The 25,221-nt window shown below is 35.5% G+C and overlaps 2 protein-coding genes across 6 annotated transcripts in view; one reads left to right on the top strand and one right to left on the bottom strand.

The window, feature by feature from the left end:
- Positions 1-1,717: 1,717 nt before the first annotated feature.
- On the bottom strand, positions 1,718-20,383 carry LOC138306376 (transmembrane protein 242-like). The gene is made up of 4 exons (XM_069246816.1): positions 20,288-20,383; positions 12,649-12,749; positions 11,111-11,251; positions 1,718-2,280 (listed from the first exon to the last, which is right to left on the bottom strand). Exons 1-4 carry the CDS (start codon positions 20,376-20,378, stop codon positions 2,080-2,082), a joined length of 534 nt encoding a protein of 177 aa, XP_069102917.1. The 5' UTR covers positions 20,379-20,383; the 3' UTR covers positions 1,718-2,079.
- A 174-nt stretch (positions 20,384-20,557) lies between these two features.
- The window catches only part of LOC138306333 (palmitoyltransferase ZDHHC9-like), a 40,787-nt gene continuing 36,123 nt past the window's right edge, over positions 20,558-25,221 (top strand). For 4 of the 5 annotated variants that reach the window (XM_069246783.1, XM_069246776.1, XM_069246768.1 and 1 more), the window contains exons 1-3: positions 20,558-20,972; positions 22,782-22,942; positions 23,627-23,785. In XM_069246783.1, coding sequence (XP_069102884.1) covers positions 20,758-20,972; positions 22,782-22,942; positions 23,627-23,785 — 535 coding nt within the window. In that variant the 5' untranslated portion in view covers positions 20,558-20,757. The remainder of the gene's footprint in view (positions 20,973-22,781; positions 22,943-23,626; positions 23,786-25,221) is intronic. The other variant, XM_069246791.1, reaches the window with a different exon arrangement.

Raw genomic sequence — 25,221 nt, 5'->3', positions numbered from 1 at the left:
GTCATGACTGTCGTTCGTCTGGCAAGCACATCATGTATGACAAAATATGGTGCTGAATTAGTTGATAGTATTTGAATCCTTCTCTTTCAATATTGTATATCCTTAAAACATAACTACCTTTGCGTTGAATGGCCTTGCGATATTTCCAGTTACTTCAGATACTTTCGACACATCTTGTTGACGTATTACGGTGTACCACAATGTCCTGATACCGCACGTATCTTCTGAACAACTTCTAGGAAATCATCCACAGTTGACGATTGGTAACAAACATGGGATTTACCGACACTATCCCAATGGCTTGGTCCTTTCTGCATACGAGTTATCTGCAAGTGGTTGTCTTGAACTTACTCTAGAATGGCCCGTCTTCCCTATCTTTCACCTTCAAGAACTAAAATCACATATTTGCGGTAATTCTCAGAAAGGTATTCACTTTTGACTTTGTTTCTTTTTCAGGGAATTTGGTTGTCGTGCAGCCGTTTCGGTCTGCTTCTCTCCATTTGGTACGTCTTTTGAACCAGCTAATGTTCCTTCGCTTTCTGTTGATCTGATCATGTCCATTTCTACTCAGTAGGTGAGGATTACAAGTATCTTAATCATTTCTAGCACAGCATAGTATTCTTTCCTAAATCCTCCATACCATATCAGGTAATGAATTGTTGTCAGAGACTTATCCTTGTGAAACTATCATGTCTTTTTCAAGTTCCTTGTGTTGCCTCATACTTGCTCAAAGGGCTGGGCCCAGTTTCATGAACATTCCTCAACTTTAAGGAAAGCATTACAGAAGTTAAGGAAATCATCTAAAGTTAAGGAGCATTCTTTAACTGCCATAATTATTTCCTGTGGAGAATTTTTAGTTATGGAATTCCTTAAAGTTAAGGAATGCTCATGAAACTGGGCCCTGGTGATCTTATGCCATGGTGCTGCGTGCGTCCATCAACATTCCCTTTAAATTTGCTACCAGTTATAAAGTTAATTGAAAAAATCAAAGGTCAGAAGCATCCTTTGGGAAATGGAGTAATTCCATTCAATTGCTACTCTTAAAATGTTATGTGTGAAAAGTAACGAAATCTGGCCAAATACATATCTGGAGTAGGGGGCAGAGTCAGACATTGTCTATATTTTCGCTATAATCCCCTGGGACAGACGGGATAGGATCCAATAGTTAGATATAGATCTAGAGACTTTTCCTCTAAATTGCTTCTAGTTGTAGAGTTATGTATGGGTTTTAACCACAGAGGGACGGGGCTCAATAGGGAAAATAGTTAAATAGCTTTAAATGACCACTTGTCCCAAAGTTAAAAATGAAGGGTAACTAAATTTTGCCTAAAATATCTTTGGGGGCAGGGGATGATAAATTGCTACTAGTCACAACGTTCTGCATGAATTGCAACCAACTTTGACCAGAAACAGCCTTTGGGTAAGGGAAACAGAGTATAAATCATGGCTCTGACCCCATGGGGTAGGGGAGTTTGCCTAATAGGAAATACTATAAGTATTTCTTTAGTTTAAAACCCTTGATGATTTTTCACAAGCTATGTACAAAATGTACCTGAATATCTACCTCAGTATGCCTAATGGCAAATAAGCTCTTGTAAAAGTGCAGCATCTAATGTAGCTAAATTTTCCTCTTATCAACCTCTTAAAAACTGATTGGCAGATTGTAATACTATCATTTAATATTATCTTTATCTCATAAGATAAATTGAAATCAAAATGACTGAAACGTGTAGATCCTTTATTCATTATAATTAAGCATATTCACACTATATATCATAATCGTATACTGTACACAAAACTAGCAAACATTAGTTCTACCATTCAAAACATGGCAGTTTGGCAACTTATACTTCAAAACGTCTTTATAAAATCACCCAAATGAATGTTCATATAGCATCATTCACATTCGACTAAAACTTAGATTAATTCAACTAACTCATAATGAAATCATGACATCTTACATTTCAGATATATCATTAGAAACTGTGCACATTGACAATACACAGCTATCCTGTCCTTTCCTCACATGACACACTCCACAGTCACACACTTATATCATAAACACAGTAAGATCCATCATCAGGATTTCACATTTGAAAATGTTCCTTCCTGTGATTTTCTTTCACTTTCTTCCTTTCTCCTTTTCTTGATTTCATCCTGTTCTTCCAAGTAATCAGCTAATTCTTTAAGAGTTTCAAAGTTACTGCGACCTTGTTCACTTTCGCCCTTCTTCGGAATGATAGGCATTTTCTTTTGGACAGCTGCTGTGAATTCCTCCATCTGATGATAATGTAAAAACAAATATAGAAATACAAACTTCATTTATGAAGCAAAGTGGACCTTCCCTCACTGGCTGTATCAAGGGGATATAAGACGTAGAACTTATAGACTCTAGCCACTATTTTTATATCTTGGTGTTAAGTGCATATTGTGTACCGATAATAGGTAATTCAAAATTTTGCAATAGATAGGTTGTTTTAAATGAATAAAGTTAGGTTGTTTTAAATGTTGCAATAAAGATAGGTTATTTTAAATATTGTTGCAACAAAAACTGTTTTGAATGTCGCAGTTGAGCAACTCTTTCTGGCTAATTGACCTCCATTACTCATTTAGTTATAATAAATCACTCTACACTATATCCAAACAGAAACCAGAGAAAGACTTTTAAAATGATAAGAAAATGTAATCATACAGTAAATAAGGTTAATTATTGGTTTATCATACTTTTGTCTTTGATAATGAACGTTTTGCCCATGCGATACAGGTGCTGTCCGCACCGTCATTTCAGCGCCCAGGCTGATATCACAATACGATGTCATAATTTAAAATCAGCCCGGGCTGATATCACGTCATGTGGGGTTTTCACTCCGGATTTAAGTGTTGCCGAGTACTCCAATTTGGCTTCTGATGCAGAAGATAATTTGGAGAGCGGATGAAATTATCTCGGATAAACATATTGAGAAAGATCTCAGAAATCAGAAATAGTCTGTTTCATGATGATTTGACTGAAGATTTTGTCTCAAGTAGGATAAGGTCGAAACAATTATTGTTCACATTGCTGAAAATGAGGCATCGCCATTGGCATATTTATAACACAAAAAGAAAGCATTTTGTATCAATATAAAACCAACAAAATGCGACTCAGACTGTCAACAATGCAGGAAGAACAAATTTGATAGTTGATAGTTTAATTTTCCTGGCAAATTCTTAATTCCTGTCCGTTGTAAAACTGATCATTCTGTAATGAACTTGCTTTGCCAGAGTTTGTTAAAAACATTAAAATACAAATTCAAAATTGTTCATTTCACCTGGGATTATGTATTTTGAAGCGCTTCCACTATTTCAACATTATATTGGCCTACATTATGACCAGTGAAATATTGTGAAGTACTGTAGATACTGCTCAATACGTTTTACATTGCTAAAATTATTACTTTTCTGTTTTTCAAAATGTGTGATAAAAAAGTTATGATATGACAATTTTGTTATCGCACCCTTTATCAGCCCTTGACCTGATATCAGGCCTCAGACTGCAGCCCTTGGGCTGATATGGCGGTCTCCGGCATCAGCCTGTCAGGTATCAGACATCTAAGTGTTATAGTACCTCATGATCAGTTTACTATTAGACTTGCGTTATGTGATTGCGGAGTAACATTATACAAATATTGAATATTTGTAGGTTAATACGAGGAATTGTTAAACTTTAGAAAGTTGATATTCCCCGAGGCCGAATCAATAATTGTTTTGTTGCATAAAACAATACAATGATACAAAATTAGCTACTTGGATCAATTTTGAAGCAAGGACAGCGCAATGACTAAGTAATTTTTTTTAAATCTTCATCCACGTATCCTTAGCTGGTCCTTTTAGTACTTCTTCACAATATAACTTTCGAACATTTAAAATGTGTTAAAACATCTTTCCTAATCCTACCTCACTTTTGTCTGCCATGTTGGATTTGGCTATTGCCCGAAAATCGGCAATGCTCAATTTTGATTGGTCAAAAATGTGGAAGAGACAGGGAATTCCCTGTGTCTATTTATAGATAGACAGGTTACCAGATTTACAATGTCAACCTCTGAACAGGTGTTCATCGGTCTCAGGTTGACATTGACATTTTGTCCAGACCTGTTCGAGCTGTCTAGACCAATCAGAAAACTGCAAAACTCACAGTCATAAAACAATATGACTTGTATCAGCCATCTAAGTGTTATAGTACCCCAGTTTACTATTAGACTTACACTATGTGATTGTGGAGTTACATTATGAATTGTATCAGCCATCTAAGTGTTATAGTACCCCAGTTTACTATTAGACTTACACTATGTGATTGTGGAGTTACATTATGACTTGTATCAGCCATCTAAGTGTTATAGTACCCCAGTTTACTATTAGACTTACACTATGTGATTGTGGAGTTACATTATGACTTGTAAATCAGCCATCAAAGTGTTATAGTACCCCAGTTTACTATTAGACTTACACTATGTGATTGTGGAGTTACATTATGAATTGTATCAGCCATCTAAGTGTTATAGTACCCCAGTTTACTATTAGACTTACACTATGTGATTGTGGAGTTACATTATGAATTGTATCAGCCATCTAAGTGTTATAGTACCCCAGTTTACTATTAGACTTACATTATGTGATTGTGGAGTTACATTATGACTTGTATCAGCCATCTAAGTGTTATAGTACCCCAGTTTACTATTAGACTTACATTATGTGATTGTGGAGTTACATTATGACTTGTATCAGCATCTAAGTGTTATAGTACCCCAGTTTACTATTAGACTTACATATGTGATTGTGGAGTTACATTATGACTTGTATCAGCCATCTAAGTGTTATAGTACCCCAGTTTACTATTAGACTTATATTATGTGATTGTGGAGTTACATTATGAATTGTATCAGCCATCTAAGTGTTATAGTACCCCAGTTTACTATTAGACTTACATTATGTGATTGTGGAGTTACATTATGACTTGTATCAGCCATCTAAGTGTTATAGTACCCCAGTTTACTATTAGACTTACACTATGTGATTGTGGAGTTACATTATGACTTGTATCAGCCATCAAAGTGTTATAGTACCCCAGTTTACTATTAGACTTACATATGTGATTGTGGAGTTACATTATGACTTGTATCAGCCATCTAAGTGTTATAGTACCCCAGTTACTATTAGACTTACATTATGTGATTGTGGAGTTACATTATGACTTGTATCAGCCATCTAAGTGTTATAGTACCCCAGTTTACTATTAGACTTACATTATGTGATTGTGGAGTTACATTATGAATTGTATCAGCCATCTAAGTGTTATAGTACCCCAGTTTACTATTAGACTTACACTATGTGATTGTGGAGTTACATTATGACTTGTATCAGCCATCTAAGTGTTATAGTACCCCAGTTTACTATTAGACTTACACTATGTGATTGTGGAGTTACATTATGAATTGTATCAGCCATCTAAGTGTTATAGTACCCCAGTTTACTATTAGACTTACATTATGTGATTGTGGAGTTACATTATGAATTGTATCAGCCATCTAAGTGTTATAGTACCCCAGTTTACTATTAGACTTACATTATGTGATTGTGGAGTTACATTATGACTTGTATCAGCCATCTAAGTGTTATAGTACCCCAGTTTACTATTAGACTTACACTATGTGATTGTGGAGTTACATTATGACTTGTATCAGCCATCTAAGTGTTATAGTACCCCAGTTTACTATTAGACTTACATTATGTGATTGTGGAGTTTACATTATGAATTGTATCAGCCAGCATCTAAGTGTTATAGTACCCCAGTTTACTATTAGACTTACATTATGTGATTGTGGAGTTACATTATGACTTGTATCAGCCATCTAAGTGTTATAGTACCCCAGTTTACTATTAGACTTACACTATGTGATTGTGGAGTTACATTATGACTTGTATCAGCCATCTAAGTGTTATAGTACCCCAGTTTACTATTAGACTTACACTATGTGATTGTGGAGTTACATTATGACTTGTATCAGCCATCAAAGTGTTATAGTACCCCAGTTTACTATTAGACTTACACTATGTGATTGTGGAGTTACATTATGACTTGTATCAGCCATCAAAGTGTTATAGTACCCCAGTTTACTATTAGACTTAGGTTATGTGATTGTGGAGTTACATTATGACTTGTATCAGCCATCTAAGTGTTATAGTACCCCAGTTTACTATTAGACTTACGTTATGTGATTGTGGAGTTACATTATGAATTGTATCAGCCATCTAAGTGTTATAGTACCCCAGTTTACTATTAGACTTACACTATGTGATTGTGGAGTTACATTATGACTTGTATCAGCCATCTAAGTGTTATAGTACCCCAGTTTACTATTAGACTTACACTATGTGATTGTGGAGTTACATTATGAATTGTATCAGCCATCTAAGTGTTATAGTACCCCAGTTTACTATTAGACTTACACTATGTGATTGTGGAGTTACATTATGACTTGTATCAGCCATCAAAGTGTTATAGTACCCCAGTTTACTATTAGACTTACACTATGTGATTGTGGAGTTACATTATGAATTGTATCAGCCATCTAAGTGTTATAGTACCCCAGTTTACTATTAGACTTACATTATGTGATTGTGGAGTTACATTATGAATTGTATCAGCAATCTAAGTGTTATAGTACCCCAGTTTACTATTAGACTTACACTATGTGATTGTGGAGTTACATTATGACTTGTATCAGCCATCTAAGTGTTATAGTACCCCAGTTTACTATTAGACTTACACTATGTGATTGTGGAGTTACATTATGACTTGTATCAGCCATCTAAGTGTTATAGTACCCCAGTTTACTATTAGACTTACGTTATGTGATTGTGGAGTTACATTATGACTTGTATCAGCCATCTAAGTGTTATAGTACCCCAGTTTACTATCAGACTTACACTATGTGATTGTGGAGTTACATTATGACTTGTATCAGCCATCAAAGTGTTATAGTACCCCAGTTTACTATTAGACTTACACTATGTGATTGTGGAGTTACATTATGACTTTTATCAGCCATCAAAGTGTTATAGTACCCCAGTTTACTATTAGACTTACATTATGTGATTGTGGAGTTACATTATGACTTGTATCAGCCATCTAAGTGTTATAGTACCCCAGTTTACTATCAGACTTACACTATGTGATTGTGGAGTTACATTATGACTTGTATCAGCCATCAAAGTGTTATAGTACCCCAGTTTACTATTAGACTTACACTATGTGATTGTGGAGTTACATTATGACTTGTATCAGCCATCTAAGTGTTATAGTACCCCAGTTTACTATTAGACTTACACTATGTGATTGTGGAGTTACATTATGAATTGTATCAGCCATCTAAGTGTTATAGTACCCCAGTTTACTATTAGACTTACACTATGTGATTGTGGAGTTACATTATGAATTGTATCAGCCATCAAAGTGTTATAGTACCCCAGTTTACTATTAGACTTACATTATGTGATTGTGGAGTTACATTATGACTTGTATCAGCCATCTAAGTGTTATAGTACCCCAGTTTACTATCAGACTTACACTATGTGATTGTGGAGTTACATTATGACTTGTATCAGCCATCAAAGTGTTATAGTACCCCATTTTTACTATTAGACTTACACTATGTGATTGTGGAGTTACATTATGACTTGTATCAGCCATCTAAGTGTTATAGTACCCCAGTTTACTATTAGACTTACACTATGTGATTGTGGAGTTACATTATGAATTGTATCAGCCATCTAAGTGTTATAGTACCCCAGTTTACTATTAGATTTACATTATGTGATTGTGGAGTTACATTATGAATTGTATCAGCCATCTAAGTGTTATAGTACCCCAGTTTACTATTAGACTTACACTATGTGATTGTGGAGTTACATTATGACTTGTATCAGCCATCTAAGTGTTATAGTACCCCAGTTTATTATTAGACTTACACTATGTGATTGTGGAGTTACATTATGAATGGTATCAGCCATCTAAGTGTTATAGTACCCCAGTTTACTATTAGACTTACACTATGTGATTGTGGAGTTATATTATGAATTGTATCAGCCATCTAAGTGTTATAGTACCCCAGTTTACTATTAGACTTACATTATGTGATTGTGGAGTTACATTATGAATGGTATCAGCCATCAAAGTGTTATAGTACCCCAGTTTACTATTAGACTTACACTATGTGATTGTGGAGTTACATTATGACTTGTATCAGCCATCTAAGTGTTATAGTACCCCAGTTTACTATTAGACTTACATTATGTGATTGTATCAGCCATCTAAGTGTTATAGTACCCCAGTTTACTATTAGACTTACATTATGTGATTGTGGAGTTACATTATGAATTGTATCAGCCATCTAAGTGTTATAGTACCCCAGTTTACTATTAGACTTACATTATGTGATTGTGGAGTTTCATTATGAATTGTATCAGCCATCTAAGTGTTATAGTACCCCAGTTTACTATTAGACTTACACTATGTGATTGTGGAGTTACATTATGACTTGTATCAGCCATCAAAGTGTTATAGTACCCCAGTTTACTATTAGACTTACATTATGTGATTGTGGAGTTACATTATGAATTGTATCAGCCATCTAAGTGTTATAGTACCCCAGTTTACTATTAGACTTACATTATGTGATTGTGGAGTTACATTATGAATTGTATCAGCCATCTAAGTGTTATAGTACCCCAGTTTACTATTAGACTTACACTATGTGATTGTGGAGTTACATTATGAATTGTATCAGCCATCAAAGTGTTATAGTACCCCAGTTTACTATTAGACTTACACTATGTGATTGTGGAGTTACATTATGAATTGTATCAGCCATCAAAGTGTTATAGTACCCCAGTTTACTATTAGACTTACACTATGTGATTGTGGAGTTACATTATGAATTGTATCAGCCATCTAAGTGTTATAGTACCCCAGTTTACTATTAGACTTACACTATGTGATTGTGGAGTTACATTATGAATTGTATCAGCCATCTAAGTGTTATAGTACCCCAGTTTACTATTAGACTTACATTATGTGATTGTGGAGTTACATTATGAATTGTATCAGCCATCTAAGTGTTATAGTACCCCAGTTTACTATTAGACTTACATTATGTGATTGTGGAGTTACATTATGAATTGTATCAGCCATCTAAGTGTTATAGTACCCCAGTTTACTATTAGACTTACACTATGTGATTGTGGAGTTACATTATGAATTGTATCAGCCATCTAAGTGTTATAGTACCCCAGTTTACTATTAGACTTACACTATGTGATTGTGGAGTTACATTATGAATTGTATCAGCCATCTAAGTGTTATAGTACCCCAGTTTACTATTAGACTTACATTATGTGATTGTGGAGTTACATTATGAATTGTATCAGCCATCTAAGTGTTATAGTACCCCAGTTTACTATTAGACTTACATTATGTGATTGTGGAGTTACATTATGAATTGTATCAGCCATCTAAGTGTTATAGTACCCCAGTTTACTATTAGACTTACATTATGTGATTGTGGAGTTACATTATGAATTGTATCAGCCATCTAAGTGTTATAGTACCCAGTTTACTATTAGACTTACATATGTGATTGTGGAGTTACATTATGATTGTATCAGCCATCAAAGTGTTATAGTACCCCAGTTTACTATTAGACTTACATTATGTGATTGTGGAGTTACATTATGAATTGTATCAGCCATCTAAGTGTTATAGTACCCCAGTTTACTATTAGACTTACATTATGTGATTGTGGAGTTACATTATGACTTGTAAATCAGCCATCAAAGTGTTATAGTACCCCAGTTTACTATTAGACTTACGTTATGTGATTGTGGAGTTACATTATGAATTGTATCAGCCATCTAAGTGTTATAGTACCCCAGTTTACTATTAGACTTACATTATGTGATTGTGGAGTTACATTATGACTTGTATCAGCCATCTAAGTGTTATAGTACCCCAGTTTACTATTAGACTTACACTATGTGATTGTGGAGTTACATTATGACTTGTATCAGCCATCTAAGTGTTATAGTACCCCAGTTTACTATTAGACTTACATTATGTGATTGTGGAGTTACATTATGAATTGTATCAGCCATCTAAGTGTTATAGTACCCCAGTTTACTATTAGACTTACACTATGTGATTGTGGAGTTACATTATGACTTGTATCAGCCATCTAAGTGTTATAGTACCCCAGTTTACTATTAGACTTACATTATGTGATTGTGGAGTTACATTATGACTTGTATCAGCCATCTAAGTGTTATAGTACCCCAGTTTACTATTAGACTTACATTATGTGATTGTGGAGTTACATTATGAATTGTATCAGCCATCTAAGTGTTATAGTACCCCAGTTTACTATTAGACTTACACTATGTGATTGTGGAGTTACATTATGAATTGTATCAGCCATCTAAGTGTTATAGTACCCCAGTTTACTATTAGACTTTACACTATGTGATTGTGGAGTTACATTATGACTTGTATCAGCCATCTAAGTGTTATAGTACCCCAGTTTACTATTAGACTTACATTATGTGATTGTGGAGTTACATTATGAATTGTATCAGCCATCTAAGTGTTATAGTACCCCAGTTTACTATTAGACTTACATATGTGATTGTGGAGTTACATTATGAATTGTATCAGCCATCTAAGTGTTATAGTACCCCAGTTTACTATTAGACTTACACTATGTGATTGTGGAGTTACATTATGACTTGTATCAGCCATCTAAGTGTTATAGTACCCCAGTTTACTATTAGACTTACACTATGTGATTGTGGAGTTACATTATGACTTGTATCAGCCATCTAAGTGTTATAGTACCCCAGTTTACTATTAGACTTACATTATGTGATTGTGGAGTTACATTATGAATTGTATCAGCCATCTAAGTGTTATAGTACCCCAGTTTACTATTAGACTTACCCGGTACACTATGTGATTGTGGAGTTACATTATGACTTGTATCAGCCATCTAAGTGTTATAGTACCCCAGTTTAATCTCAGACTTACGTTATGAACACCTAACATTTTCCACACAGTAAAGGACAGCAGTCCAACACCAGAAAATGCCAGCAGTGTGCCCCAGCGAAAGGCTCTCGCAGCCAGGGAATACCCAGTTATTGGATTGCCGTTAGCATGATCTAGTTTACCCTGAAAAAGAGGAGAAAGAAAATAGTCATGGTATCAATAAACTTTGCTGTTAAATAAGTATTTTTAATGTGTTATTAATATTTAGATATTTTCCTGTTCAATCATAGGAATATTATTTCAATATGTTAGTCTTTACGGATGTACACCTCTGAGAAGTCAAAATTTTCTTGTATTAACATTATTTTTCTCATACAGTACAGATTTTTGGAAACAGGAGTTAAGAAAATGGAAGAAGAAACATATGTCCATGTGCTCATTTTTGAGCTGTTGTCACTCAAAAATACCTATTACATTGACAAAATACTGAATATTGAATTTTATGGGAATTTCGTTGTTTTGGCCATGTACAATGTATACCAGAGATTAAATCCATAATTTCCTAATGAGGTGTTTGATATGCATGAATGTTTCCAGAATTTATTTTCCAGTGGTCTTTAAAAAATAGCAGTTATGGTTAATAAGTTTAATATTTTTACTCAGAATAACGACATATGCTACCCCTCCCCCTTAACTTTGAGCTACAAAATACACCATTTTCAGCCATTTTTACCAGATTTAACCCTTTATAAAAAACGTTCTGGTATTAAACTTTTGGAAATATTTTACATATCAATAGGGAAAAGGTTGCTCTTTCTAAATCAGGCAGAAAAATGGGAGGTCTGTGTATCTGTTATTTTTTAATATTTTAGAGTAAAAAATAAGAATGCTAAAATTACCATTAAATGTTAAAATAAAGTGACAAAAACGTATCTTTTCACACATTAATTAATGCTGAATATTTTAATTACCAAGAAGCCAGTAAAGAATTACTGCAAAAATTTGCTTGATACAGCTAACAATTCTGGCACAGTGATGATGTAAGTAAAAAAAATTTAAGCAAAAAATAGTAAAACTTTGGCTCTACTCAAAGCGAAAAAGGCACATTTAAAAAAAGGGTGCCAAATGGGGTCATTTCTTAAAACCCTTGTATAAATTTTTTTTTATCTAAGAATAGAAATGTAATTTTTTGACAAAATTAGCAACTGGCAACTTTCTATAGATATTGATAGGTTTTATTTGAAAATCTCATAACTTAAATTTTTTGATCTATGTCGAAACGAGACTTCAACGTGACTGAAACCTCAGAAGAATACATCCTTAATAAGGTGATTTAATTGACTTAGGTATTCAGGTTATCAATCAAATAAAATTGTATATGTGTTTTTTTATTAATGACATTCTATGCCAACATTTAAAATGTGAGCCTGGAGAGGGAGATTGAGGTATAACTATAGTCAATATGCCCATTTTGGATCATCTATGTAAAACATATATAGAGTACAATAAGGTTTGGTTATTCTAGAATAAGAGATTTAATATAACATTAACATTAATTAACAATCAGTAAAACTCTTAACCTTTTCATAAGAAGTACGGTCTTGTTTTTTCGTCAAAGCAAGTGCACCAGTAAATCCGAGGGCAGCAGATACCACTGTGGTCAAAGTGAGAAACACAACACCTGGGACAAAAGTAATCATTAACAATCGTGCACAAAAATAAACAATAAATGACAAACAAAACCTGATACAATAACAAACTACATTTTGGCACCCTGTTAAATACAGTGTTTATTTGTTTATAAATGATATTATATAGAATTTGATTTCTGCTTTTTTGGGTTGGAGGATCTTAGTATTAAAGGATTTGTGCAGTCAAAAATAATAATTTCAGTTTATGCTGGAAATGGCTTTATTAGCACGTGTAGAAACCTCTCCGTGCCGCGCGCGACCGGAATAACCCGTAAGAAGTCGATATCGAGGTCCAAAATTCTGGCCGCCCGATTATGCATATTTTCTAGCTCTAAACCGTGTGACGTCACAATAGTCCGTGGTTTATAGCTGTACTATAACTGGTGTGCTATCACTTACATCGACGGTCACAGGAAAAGCCGATCAACGATTTTTTATGATTACTTTTGAGTGAAGTTAATCGTATAATAACTTTGGCTCGAATGTAAATAACTAAAAGAGTGAAATTCGATGTTTCAAATACTCTAATTTATGCTCTAATAGCAGGTATCTTCATGTAATTATGAAAGAAAATCCACACAGAAATGAAAGTTTCGGATTTTTTGTCGAGGAGTTCAGCAACGAATGAGCTTTAATTAGATAATATTTTCCTATAGTCTGTATCTTTGATACATTGTGAATTACAAAGTTTGTGACTGTAAAATGAAATTTTACGTACATGTAGCAATTTAACAAATCCTTGATTAAAGTATTGACGTACGTACACACCGATGATTGATCATTACAAACATTGTGTTGTGTGTTGTTAACCGAAGAAATTGAGATACATTTATTAAAATACCGTAAAACGTTTCAACATATGGTAGAAAGAATTTATTTTTTATATTATAAAAGATCTAAATATTGAGATATTAAACAAAACAAACTATTTTTTCAGACCGTGCGGTCGCTTTCAATTTTTAATCGATATACGAGTAGATACTCCGATATAGATATATAATTAGCCATGCCTTTAGTTTGATGGTTATGTAATACCAGGATGTTGTTTACCTGTACACAACGCCATTCATTGAACTCACCTGTAATTACCTGGCCGCGGGCAATTTGCTATTAGGTGGACTATATCGGGTATTTGCTATTGTCTTACTGTCAATCGGGTTAGGACATCTGTTAATTGGATTGTGATTTGAAATATGGAAACCCCGTACATGTATGCTCTAGTATAGGTTTTTTATTGTCACCTCCATTTTTAAAGGGACAATTCATTGAGGCTAATTTGTTACATAACCACGAAGCAAATAATGACATAAATGTATTGTTCTACAATCCTTATGAAACATATGGCAAGAAATAGTGACAAATTCCACAACATTGTTAAGTATTTTAATTATTATCATTGAAATTCCAAATCGTTGATCAATACGATTAAGCAGGTACAACATGTACGCTGTACCCTTGCCAGAGTCAAAGTTACGCACGTTACACAAAAGCAATACATAACCACTAAGGATTTGATGAAATTGTTTTTAGACAAGAACATGCATCTAATAATGTTAAGATAACTGTTAGAGCGTTTTGAGAAGTTCTAGACCAAAAATTCTTTACAACACAGGCAAGGGTCAGGGTTCGGCATACAAAGCTCTGTGTATATGGCGATTAAACAGTTCACATACATTTGACAACAGTAGACTTTTCTTACATATCACAGTAAAACCAACTAATCTAATTTCCATTAGAAATGGTTTGTATCCGAAATATGTGCAAGTTTTAATGTACTCTTAGATCGAATTGTCTCTTTAAAATGAAGATGTAAAAGCAAATGGAAATAAAATATCCCTGATCATACCTAGGATATATATATATGTCGTACACAGGTAAAACAATAATGGAAGTTGACTTATTCAGAAACAAAAATTGGTCCTAAAAACTATTTCAACTAAAGATTAAACTTTAAACATTATTCCAGTCTAATACTGTAATTACGGAATCGTAGCATATCTATATAGCAATCTACCGTAATTTCTAAGGTATTAGTAAAACTTCTAAGCATGTATTTTCACCGTTTCGAATCTACATGTATAGTCATACAAGAAGGGTTACAGCATTACCACACTAATTATATATAAATATACTTATTTTAATATCACTTAGTATATTTTTGAAAAGGTACAAGATATTATATCTATTTATGATGCCTGTATACAAGTAATTTCATTTTTCATTTGAACACTATATGTGGTTACGTTTTGGATTATACGATAAATGTTCATATATCATACTATTAAATTTCGGTATGATATACAAAAGGATCGACAATGAATATACTATTTTAAGAATTTAGTATGATTTTGAAATAATGAATTTAAATCTACACTTATACGTAATTAAGAAACATATATCAGAAATATCATTGATGTATTTCTGCTTTTTAGTAAACGTTAAAGTTTCAAAGGCAACAATATAGATATACATATTATTTTTCGGTATAAGTTCGGTATTGTTACTCCAATATCACATAACTGATAACCGTCCAAATTTTATTTTTACCTAAAAAACTGTGCCGTGTTTGCATCGTTGTGGCAGAAGTTTGAAATAAAAACATGGATTCTAGATATATTCATGCTAAATTTTGGGATTTTACTCGTTAAAAGATAGCGTTACATTATACTGTTTTTTATTACACAGAAATTTACATAATATGCTATCTAAATCTCAGTCCAGACTGATCCGAACACCATATTGATATCGCTATCAAATTGGACTGATTATCTAATCTAAAGTTAGATATATTCTTGTTTGAATGTTTGAAATGGTGTAAATAGAATGTTTTGAAACTGAAAATATCTTAATCATAAAGCTAGAACAACCATTTACTCGAAAAACTCAAATTGTAGATCTAACGTATACGTGTATGTGCTGTATAGATGTATAGTACTAGGCTTACCGTGTGTAGCCACGGACTACTGTGACATCACAAGACCACGTGACCGCCTAGCTCATTATCTCTGAACCGTAGTCGACACTACCCATAAATCACGACCAAAAACAACCGATAGCGCTAAAAGCTAGGCGATTCGTTGGGTGGGACTTAATTTTTCATTCATCCAAATCAATATCCTGACGTATTATCAAAAAAAATTTTGGCTGCACAAATCCTTTAAACATGAATAAAGTAACCAAAAATCATATGTTCAGGAAGTCATATTTTCAAAATCCGAAAAATCCCATTACACTTTCGACCACTTTTAAAGTACAAAATATGAGATCTGGTTTATAGTAAGACAATCTATAGATTAGTATAAATAAGTTGAAATGATACAATAATTTCAGGCAAATGAAGAAATATTGAAGGATACAAACGACTCAAAACCTTTTGAATTTAGCCAGACTGTTTTTGCTCTTTTAAGATAAAAACATTTAACAAATCTGACCCTGAACAATATCAGTTTATGTTTTAAGTCTTAAAGGAATACTTTTTCTTTGGTATTAATGGATGACCGATAATACATGGTTTGTAATATTATTACAGCAAAACTGACAAGCTAGAAGGTTAGTGGCATTTTAACCGTACTGTTATATATAATTAGCCATCAGCTTGGATCTGGTGCCGTACAGATAGTGAGTTCACTCACGATGTGATTATTGCAAGCCAACGTAAATGCTATCGGAATGCTCTTTAAAGTTTGTTAATGATCTCAAACACACTTAAAACTTATTGTGGCAATATTAAAGTAACTAAATTATAATATTTTCAAATAGTTCTGATAACTATTCATGTGTAATATCTCCAGACATTGACATCTGTACGGATAATACGGCGGACTGCCAATGTTTTTGACATGTTCTGCCAAGATATATTTCACTGTTTCAGTTACGGTGGCCAATAAAAGAAAAACAAGCACAGTGCAATTAATATTATGTTATTTCGTGCAAGTTGTCAAGCATTTATTGTGAATGTTTTGCAATGAAATTACCACCTTTATGTTTGTGTTTCCCGACATCGTTTTCCCCAAAATTTGAATGCGCAAAATATACCGATAGTAGATTTTTTTTCAGTATTTAAAGCCATAAGAAAAAATACATGTGCAAAAGTACACTGGTGTGTAAGTAACACAAGATTTTACGGTATTGTAACATTTACGATTGTGTTTGGTATAGCTGATGTAGCCAGAGCGCCCCGCGATTTACCTGTGGATTTGGCGACAGTAACTCGAGTCTAAAAAAGCTCACGTAGCCAAGAGTGTTAGCGTTTATCGCTACACGGTACAGAATTTCTCGCTGTGTTACAAATCTAATCGATTGACGGTAAGGAACTTCATAATATTTATCATTCGCAGTTGGGGTGGACCGGGTGTAAATGGCATGACCGATAATACATCAGCCAGAAAAAAAAACTAGATATCAACCTGTGATGTTGACTGACCATGCCAATTTAAAGTGTTTTTTATATCTAGATATCAGACAAAACACCCATTTTGGTAAAAAATATTTAGGAAAATTGAAAAACAAATGCTTCCAAACATGTTATATCCTTTTTTATATTTTGTGTTTGTTATTTTGATTATTTGTTGTAAAAAAATGTTTTACTTAGCAGTAAAACATCCATATCATGTAAATTTGGCTGAATAACTGTGTTTGATTTTGTAGAAAACTACTAGGCGAGATTTTAGATGCCTTTGTGACAGTAGTGGCCAGTTGAGTGTATTAATCATGTGTGTTACACTGTCCTTTTTTCTATAGTTGTTTATGACATATATATACCTTCCTTGCTGCTCGTCTTTGAACTTTTTCTGTGTTACATATATGTTTTGTTGTGTGTAAGGGTCCCATACATAACTGCTGTACTCAAGTTTGGGTCTTACTAGAGCTAAATAGGCCTTGGATTTAATGTTGGTATTTGATATTTGTAAATTTCTCCCGAGGAAACCAAGGGATTTACTGCGGTTACTAAGTTTCCATGTATATTATGACCTCTACTGTAACTGTCTCTTCTTCTTCTTCTTCTTATGTGTACGGGACGCCGTCAAAGTATGACGATTATGTCACGGGGGACCTGTAGGGGTGCAAGGGTGTGAAAGGATTAGATTTGTGATTTTTTTTTTTTTTTTTTAGTATATAGATAAAAGGTGTGTGCAGAACTATTTTGTGAGGGCTTCAAGGGCTACGTTGGAAATATGTGCCTTGAAGTCCTCGAGTGTAGTGCATTGTACTGCTGCTACAGGGAGGAGATTCCATTGTGTTATTGTTTGTGGGAAAAATGAGTATTTGTATGTGTCCTTTGTAGCAGAGATTTGTCTGAAGCAGTGTGGATTGGAGTGTCTGGTTCTGTGGTCTACTGGTATGAGTATGGTCTGGTATTCGACGGCAACTATATTGTGTATTATTTTGTAGAAAAGTATCAATCTTGTGTGTAGCCGTCGTGTCTGTAGTGTTGGCCAGTTGAGTTGATGTATCATGTTTGTAACTGAACTGGTGTCGTGATATTTGTTGTGAACATATCTTGCTGCTCTGCGTTGTGTTTTTTCTATCTGTTGAATTTGGTGTGTGTTGTGGGGGTCGCTTTAAAAACCCTAGTGATCTGTTTGCATTTGCGGTGATATTATTTATGTGCATGTCCCATTTTAGGTTTTTTTTGTAGTGTTAGTCCTAGATATTTGCTTGAGTTTACTTGCTCGAGTGTGTGATTGTGGAGTGTGTAGTTGTGGTGTATTTTGTTGCGTTTTGGTGTAACACTGATTATGTTGCATTTATCTGGGTGAAATTTCATTAGCCAGTCTGTTTCCCATTGTGCTGCTGCGTCCAGATCTTTCTGTAGTTTTATTGTGTCGTCTTTGTTGTTTATTGTTTTGTATATAATACTGTCGTCTGCGAATAATCTTAGTGTGCTGTACTGCATGTATTGATGGAAATCGTTAATGTATATGAGAAACAGAATTGGACCCAAACATGTTCCTTGAGGGACTCCTGAAGTTACTTGTATTTTATTTGATTGTTTTCCCTCAAGTACTACTGTTTGGGTGCGTTGTGAGAGAAAGTCTGTGATCCATTTGTGTGTGTTGCCTGTTATGCCGTAGTATTTTAATTTGTATTGTAGGCGTTTGTGTGGGACTTTGTCAAAGGCTTTGGCAAAGTCCATGATAATAATGTCTGTCTGTTTGTTGCTGTTATTATTGTTTGCGAGGTCGTGTATGAATGTAGCAAGTTGTGTCTCGCATGATCTGGATGATCTGAAGCCGTGTTGTAAGTTGTATAATATGTTGTTGTTCTCCAGATGTGACATTGTGGCGCTTGTAATGATATGTTCCATGAGTTTGCATGTGATACAGGTGAGTGATATGGGTCTGTAGTTAGTGGGGTTGTATCTGTCGCCTTTCTTGTATATGGGGTTAACGTTTGCGTGTTTCCAATCTGTTGGTAATGTGCCTGTATTTAGTGAGTAAGTGAAAAGTTTGGTAAGTATGGGTGCTGTTATGTCCCTAAGTTCTTTTAGTAGTCTGCCGTGTATATTGTCTGGTCCTGTTGCTTTGTGTGGGTTGATGTTTTTGAGGAGGTTATCTATTCCTTGTTGTGTTATGTTTATTTCAGGCATGACTGGGTGTGGTGATGGTCCTTTATCTGGTATGGGGTGATCCTGTTCTGTTGTGAAGGCTGATTTAAATTGTTCATTTAGTATGTTTGCCTTACAAGTGGTGTCTGTCATTAGGTGTCCATCCTTTCTTAGTGCTGTGATATCTGTGTTCTCTTTTCTTGTTGTTTTGATGTATGAGAATAATTTTTTGGGGTTGTATTTTCTTCTTTTTTGTGGTGACTCTTGTTGTTGCTCATCTATTGGTAGGTCTTTTATCATTTTCTCTATGTAGTTTAGATATGCATTTCTAGTGCGTTTTTGTAGTTCTGATTTGCATGCTTTGTATTTCTGTTTGAGCTCTTGGTCTTGTTTGTTTTTGTTCTGTACGTGTAATTTTTTACAATTCTTCATGAGTTGACGGATGGGTTTTGTTATCCATGGTAGTTTAGATTTGTATGTGATGTGTTTTTTTGGTATGTTTTTATCTATATATACTGAGTCATTAAGTGTGTTCTTAAAAAGGTTCCAGAGGTCATCTATTGTTTGGTTTGTTGGTTCGTCCAGTTTCGTGTTGATGTGGGTCAGGTCATTTCTAATATTTTCCCAGTTAGCTTTACCGTATAGGGGGATGTCCCTGGGCTGCTTCCTAATTTTCTTGAGTCGCACTGTCTAAAATAGTAAACAATATATCATCAATATAGTCATGCAATAGCTGGTCATTAGATTCACACAGTCAATCCATTTGGTTGTTGGACCTGAAATGAATGTTGTACCCAAAGGAACGGGGCAACATGCAGCTGACATGCAAGCTTACCAGTGGACAGTGTAACAGTTAGCACAGTGTAGCACCATCAGCTGCGTGCCTGGGTATTTTTGCTAAGTTTATAAAGTTGTTGCAGTTTTGACAATCATTAATAAAAATATGGATATATATTATTAAGTCTACGATATAGATCATACCCGCTGCAACAGAATCTTTTTTCTTCGATGGCTTAAACTCCTCCGTTGAACGTTGCAGCGAAGAAGCATGATCTTTACTGGAGGTCGCCATGTTTGTTTACAAAGTCAAGGTCACTAATAATTAATTACATTAAAATAATTATAAAACGTAAACTATTTACTGTTACAAATGAAAGTAAATTTTGCAAAATCTATTCATCAGCTGGGGTTAAAGTCATTTATTTTGATTTATTTTGTTTTTTCATCGCCTAATGTTTATACGCGCATGCGCCGTGCATTTATGATCAACAACAAATGGTGGTTTCCTGTACGACAGAATGGATATCATTATGAAGAAATTTATGGCTGTATTGTGGATATGTGTAACTATAACTCGGACATCATAGTGACTTCAACATCTGTATGAGATGATTTATCTATTTGTATGATGTTATGGTTGTCAGATTTGACTTGATAAGGTACGACGGGTAATGAAAGATCCCACGTATGTAGCAGTCCCGATGAATCCTCACGATATCACACCTAAAAACAAGAACCTTTCCAAATCTATGCGGAATTGGGAAGTGTTCCCGGGAAAGAACAAATTCTGCTGCAATGGCAGGCTTATGATGGCCAGACAGACTGGCATTTTTTACTTCACATGCACCTTGATCATAGTGACATGCGGCCTGTTTTTCGGTTTCGAGTAAGTAACATTGCGGGCCGATCGCCCCATTTAACCCTTGATTACGAAATGCTGTCACGCGCTGATCATATCCTTGCATATTTTCTTATATAGGAACAGTTCTAGTGTTGCATCATTAATCATATTTATTTATGTATTTAACCAGAAACATATAAGTTTATGATTTAACATACCTGATTAACCTGATATTAACAGGCCTTCATTTGTCGACGAGAATTCAAATGAAATGATAGAGTTGTGGGATGGACTGATATGATCGCTTAAATATTTTAAGGAAATATTAAGTAGAAAATGCTCGGTATTTTTCAATATTTAAAAATATGTACATATACAAGTGACATATACCATCTCATAATTAATTATTCTACATACCAGTGCCCCCTGGCCCTACCTAAAATGTCATCTTCAAAAAGTTGTCCCTTAATTCTACGACCCCCTCCCCCACATTCACAGATGATTCATATATATACAGGTGCCCCCTACACCCCCACCCCCCATACACAGGTGCCACATTCATACAGGTGCCCCATACATCCCTCTCTTCGTACATAGATGCCCCCTATATGCCCCCATATACACAGGTGACTTATATGTATAGGTTCGTGCCCCTGCATAACCCCCCCCCCCCACCACTACCACCACACAGATACCTCAGAAATACAAATACCCCCTACGTCTCCATATACACTCCCACTCCATCCCTATATACATTGGTTCCACCCGGTGATACAGATGTCCCATACAGTGCATACCAGTGACCTACAATGTACATACAGATCCCCTAGGCCTATATACCTACATCCCTGTGAGCTATGCCCCCATATATACAGGTGACTCATACATACAGATGCCCCCTTCGCTGTCATATACACAGGTGCCCCCTACGCCCCCATATATACAGGCATATACATACAGGTAGCCAGTACAACCCCTCATACACAGGTGACTCATACATAAAGGGCCCCATATGCTCATCCCCCCTATACAGTATACACAGATGTCCATTAGTACCTAGTCCCCCTCCCCACACACACCTATACACAGGTGACTCATACATACAGGAGCCCTCTATGCCTCCTTCCTCCCATACACAAATTAAATGCCTCACACATACAGGTGCCCCCTACGCACCCCCCTCCCCCTAGATACCTTAGAAATACATGTGCCCCCTACGCACCCATATACACCCCACTCCATCCCCTATACATTAGTGTCAACCGGTGACCCCTAACAATATATATAAAAAGGTGTCCTTATTCAGATGTCCCCTACAGTACATACCAGTGACCTATTGTACATACATACGTCTCCTAGCTACATACAGTTCCCTTACATACCTACATTGATATCCCTATTAGCTACGCCCCCATATATGCAGGTGACTCATATACATAGTACACAGGTGCCCCCTTCGCTGTCATATACACAAGTGACTCAGGTGCCCCATACGACCCCCCCCCCCTCCCAGCCTACACATGTACAGGTACCTCTAAAATACAGGTGCCCCCTATGCTTCCATATACACCACCATCCCCACCCAACCATATGCATCCCATCCCTAATACATTGGTGCCACCTGGTAACCACTACATATATAAATTAAAAGGTGTCCTTATAATTACAGGAGCCTCCTAGACGCCCAAATATACAAATAAGACACAGTACAGGTGCCGTACGAAACACCCCCTCCCTCCTATATACACTGGTGCCCCCTAAAATTCCCCCATACAATATACAGGTGTAAGGTCTACACATGGTCATGTTTTTTTGAGTATGTTTTCCTTCTGACCTATTTTCTGTTTGTTACAGCTGTCCCTACCTGGCCACCAATGTAACGCCGGCCATACCTGCCATAGGGGCTGCTTTATTTATTTTTGTGATGGCCACCTTATTCCGCACCAGCTTCAGTGACCCTGGGGTCATCCCTAGGGCTACCCCTGATGAGGCTGCTGACACAGAAAAGCAAATAGGTAAGTAGGATATGATTGATACTAGTCTAGGAGTGCAAATATCCAAATTCAACACACCTATAGCATAAACCTTTCATTTTTATGTATTTATCTAGGATCTTACATGAGTGTTCATTTCATATGAGAATGTATGAAACAAGTCTAAAAAAAGTTTTTATTTTTGCGAGCCTTGGTGCACAAAAAATTAAACACTTCGAGACAAGTTTTTATAAAATCTCATATGAAATGAACACAATTTAAGACACTTTTTATCACATAACTACACATACCTACATAACAAAGAAAATCATGTCAAAATGTATTCCAAAGATCAAGCAGAGACCACCATGTTGTCCCACCGACCTCCTAATCCTGACGTCATGTCATTGGTCCTGAAGTCATTTTATTGATCTGTCTGACGTCACAATGAATTTCCAGCCAATGAAAATCGCTCCAAGTCATATTACACTAGTGACATCTAGGCAAAAATATTACATTGGCAAAATCACTGGATATAAGGAGGATTATGTGATAAAAATATATACGTACCTGGTATGTCCAAGTAAAAATAGGAATTATATCATGATAACCAGTTCATATATGACTAAAGGTATGTACTTTGTTAAACACTTAAGTGCAAAAAATGTTTTAAAAAATGCATCATATGACTAAAATATCTAACATGTTGGTGCCCTCTTCTTTCAGAAATCCCGAACTCCACATCTCCGGGTACCTACAGGCCACCTCCAAGAACTAAAGAGGTGGTCATCAAAGGTCAAGTGGTCAAGCTCAAGTACTGCTTTACCTGTAAGATATTCCGGCCGCCACGGGCCTCCCACTGCAGTCTCTGTGACAACTGTGTTGGTAAGTTTACACGTAATGTTATAGCAAGTTATAACTAATAATAAATTTTTATATTGTTTTTCGGGATCTGTCATATAGTTACCTGTCTGAATATAATGTTTACTTAGAAATAATTCAAGGAGGTCTGTTACTGGAAATCAAGATTTGCTTTAAGTTCATTAATTTAAGAAATGATGTCACTATTTTTTAACTTCATCAGGGTATAAAATAAATTTTGTTTCCAAACTTGTTTGCAGTATATGACCCTGACTGTTGGTGTCTCCTTGACACATGTCTTAATATGACCCTGACTGTTGGTGTCTCCTTGACACATGTCATCATATGATCCTGACTGTTGGTGTCTCCTTGACACATGTCCTCATATGATCCCTAACTGTTGGTGTCTCTGTGACACATGCCCTTCTACACATGTCTTAATATGACCCTGACTGTTGGTACCTCCTTGACACATGTCCTCCTATGACCCTGACTGTTGGTACCTCCTTGACACATGTCCTCCTATGACCCTGACTGTTGGTACCTCCTTGACACATGTCCTCCTATGACCCTGACTGTTGGTGTCTCCTTGACACATGTCCTCATATGACCCTGACTGTTGGTGTCTCCTTGACACATGTCCTCATATGACTCTGACTGTTTGTGCCTTGACACATGTCCTCAAATGACCCTGACTGTTGGTGTCTCCTTGACACATGTCCTCATATGACCCTGACTGTTGGTGTCTCATTGACACATCATGATAACTATTGAAGGACACTTTGAATTGGTTGACATAAGATTCATGGCTGTTAGTGTAAGCTGAGGACAGTCATTTATAACCATCGTTAGATATATGTGAGTGTAAGCTGAGGACAGTCATTTATAACCATCGTTAGATATATGTGAGTGTAAGCTGAGGACAGTCATTTATAACCATCGTTAGATATATGTGAGTGTAAGCTGAGGACAGTCATTTATAACCATCGTTAGATATATGTGAGTGTAAGCTGAGGACAGTCATTTATAACCATCGTTAGATATATGTGAGTGTAAGCTGAGGACAGTCATTTATAACCATCGTTAGATATATGTGAGTGTAAGCTGAGGACAGTCATTTATAACCATCGTTAGATATATGTGAGTGTAAGCTGAGGACAGTCATTTATAACCATCGTTAGATATATGTGAGTGTAAGCTGAGGACAGTAAGCTCATTTATAACCATCGTTAGATATATGTGAGTGTAAGCTGAGGACAGTCATTTATAACCATCGTTAGATATATGTGAGTGTAAGCTGAGGACAGTCATTTATAACCATCGTTAGATATATGTGAGTGTAAGCTGAGGGCAGTCATTTATAACCATCGTTAGATATATGTGAGTGTAAGCTGAGGACAGTCATTTATAACCATCGTTAGATATATGTGTGATGATGTAGGAACTGCGACTGTCAAACA

Source organism: Argopecten irradians, chromosome 1, assembly GCF_041381155.1.
Source record: "Argopecten irradians isolate NY chromosome 1, Ai_NY, whole genome shotgun sequence".
NCBI classification, from domain to species: Eukaryota; Metazoa; Mollusca; class Bivalvia; order Pectinida; family Pectinidae; genus Argopecten; species Argopecten irradians.
Note: the sequence above shows the minus strand (reverse complement) of the source record. Positions and strands in the feature narration are given on the sequence as shown.

Coding starts and splice junctions, on each gene's coding strand:
- LOC138306376 (XM_069246816.1), bottom strand. CDS start 20,378: ATGGCGACCTCCAGTAAAGATCATGCTTCTTCGCTGCAACGTTCAACG. Junction 12,750..20,287: donor AAAAGATTCTGTTGCAGCGG/GTATGATCTATA, acceptor CTTTTGTCCCAG/GTGTTGTGTTTCTCACTTTG. Junction 2,281..11,110: donor AAATGTTAGGTGTTCATAAC/GTAAGTCTGAGA, acceptor CATTATCATCAG/ATGGAGGAATTCACAGCAGC.